General features: G+C 57.9%; 1 protein-coding gene across 1 annotated transcript; it reads right to left on the bottom strand.

Moving 5' to 3' along the window:
• Positions 1 to 229: 229 nt before the first annotated feature.
• LOC122192351 (histone H1) lies at positions 230 to 697 on the bottom strand (the record flags this gene model as incomplete). Its single annotated transcript, XM_042892884.1, has 1 exon — positions 230 to 697. A coding segment is annotated over one exon (390 nt), but the record flags the coding sequence as incomplete, so codon positions are not given.
• Positions 698 to 700: the final 3 nt, after the last annotated feature.

Here is a 700-nt window from a genome sequence, read left to right as displayed (position 1 = left end):
AGCGCGGGTTCTTTAAACCCCTCCCCAAGTAGGAGCCCGAGGTTGGCACCGCCCCGCCCCGCCCGGCTGGGAAGCGCCGCTGCTGGCGCCTCGCTCCCGAACTGCACGTAGCCCATAACGGAAGGGGCTCTTATCTCCCGTGCGAGTTGTAACTAGCGCGCCCAAATCTGAATCTCCGCAACTGAGATGATTAGTTGTGCTGCCGCGGTTCCCGCAGCATTCCAGCTCTTTTTGAGAGTAAGTGGGTGGCTCTTAAAAGAGCCTTTGGGTTTATTTAAACGAGCAGACTCGAATTTCTTCTGTCATCTTACTTCTTTTTGGTTGCTGCCTTCTTTGCCTTGGCTGCCTTGGGTTTGGCTGCCTTAGGCTTGGCAGCTTTGGGCTTCACCGCCTTTGCCTTGGCTGGGCTCTTGGCAGCCTTCTTAGGGCGACCAGCCTTGGCAGCTTTCTTCGGGCTCTTCGTTGCCTTCTTGGTGGCAGCAGCCGCCGGCTTCTTAGCTTTCTTGGGGCTCTTCTTCACTGCCGCCGCCTTCTTGGGCTTCTTGGCAGCAGCCGCGGGCTTCTTGGCCGGTGCCTTCTTGGGCTTAGCCGCGGGTTTCTTCTTAGTTGCTTTCTCTTTGGTCTCGCCCGGCTTTTTATTCAGCTTGAAAGAACCGGAGGCGCCGGTGCCCTTGGTCTGCACCAGGGTGCCCTTGCTGAC

This window comes from Lagopus leucura, unplaced genomic scaffold (genome assembly GCF_019238085.1).
Source record: "Lagopus leucura isolate 7727_CA_CO unplaced genomic scaffold, USGS_WTPT01 33919-0_obj-0_obj, whole genome shotgun sequence".
NCBI lineage: Eukaryota > Metazoa > Chordata > Aves > Galliformes > Phasianidae > Lagopus > Lagopus leucura.
This window is presented reverse-complemented; position numbering and strand designations above follow the sequence as displayed.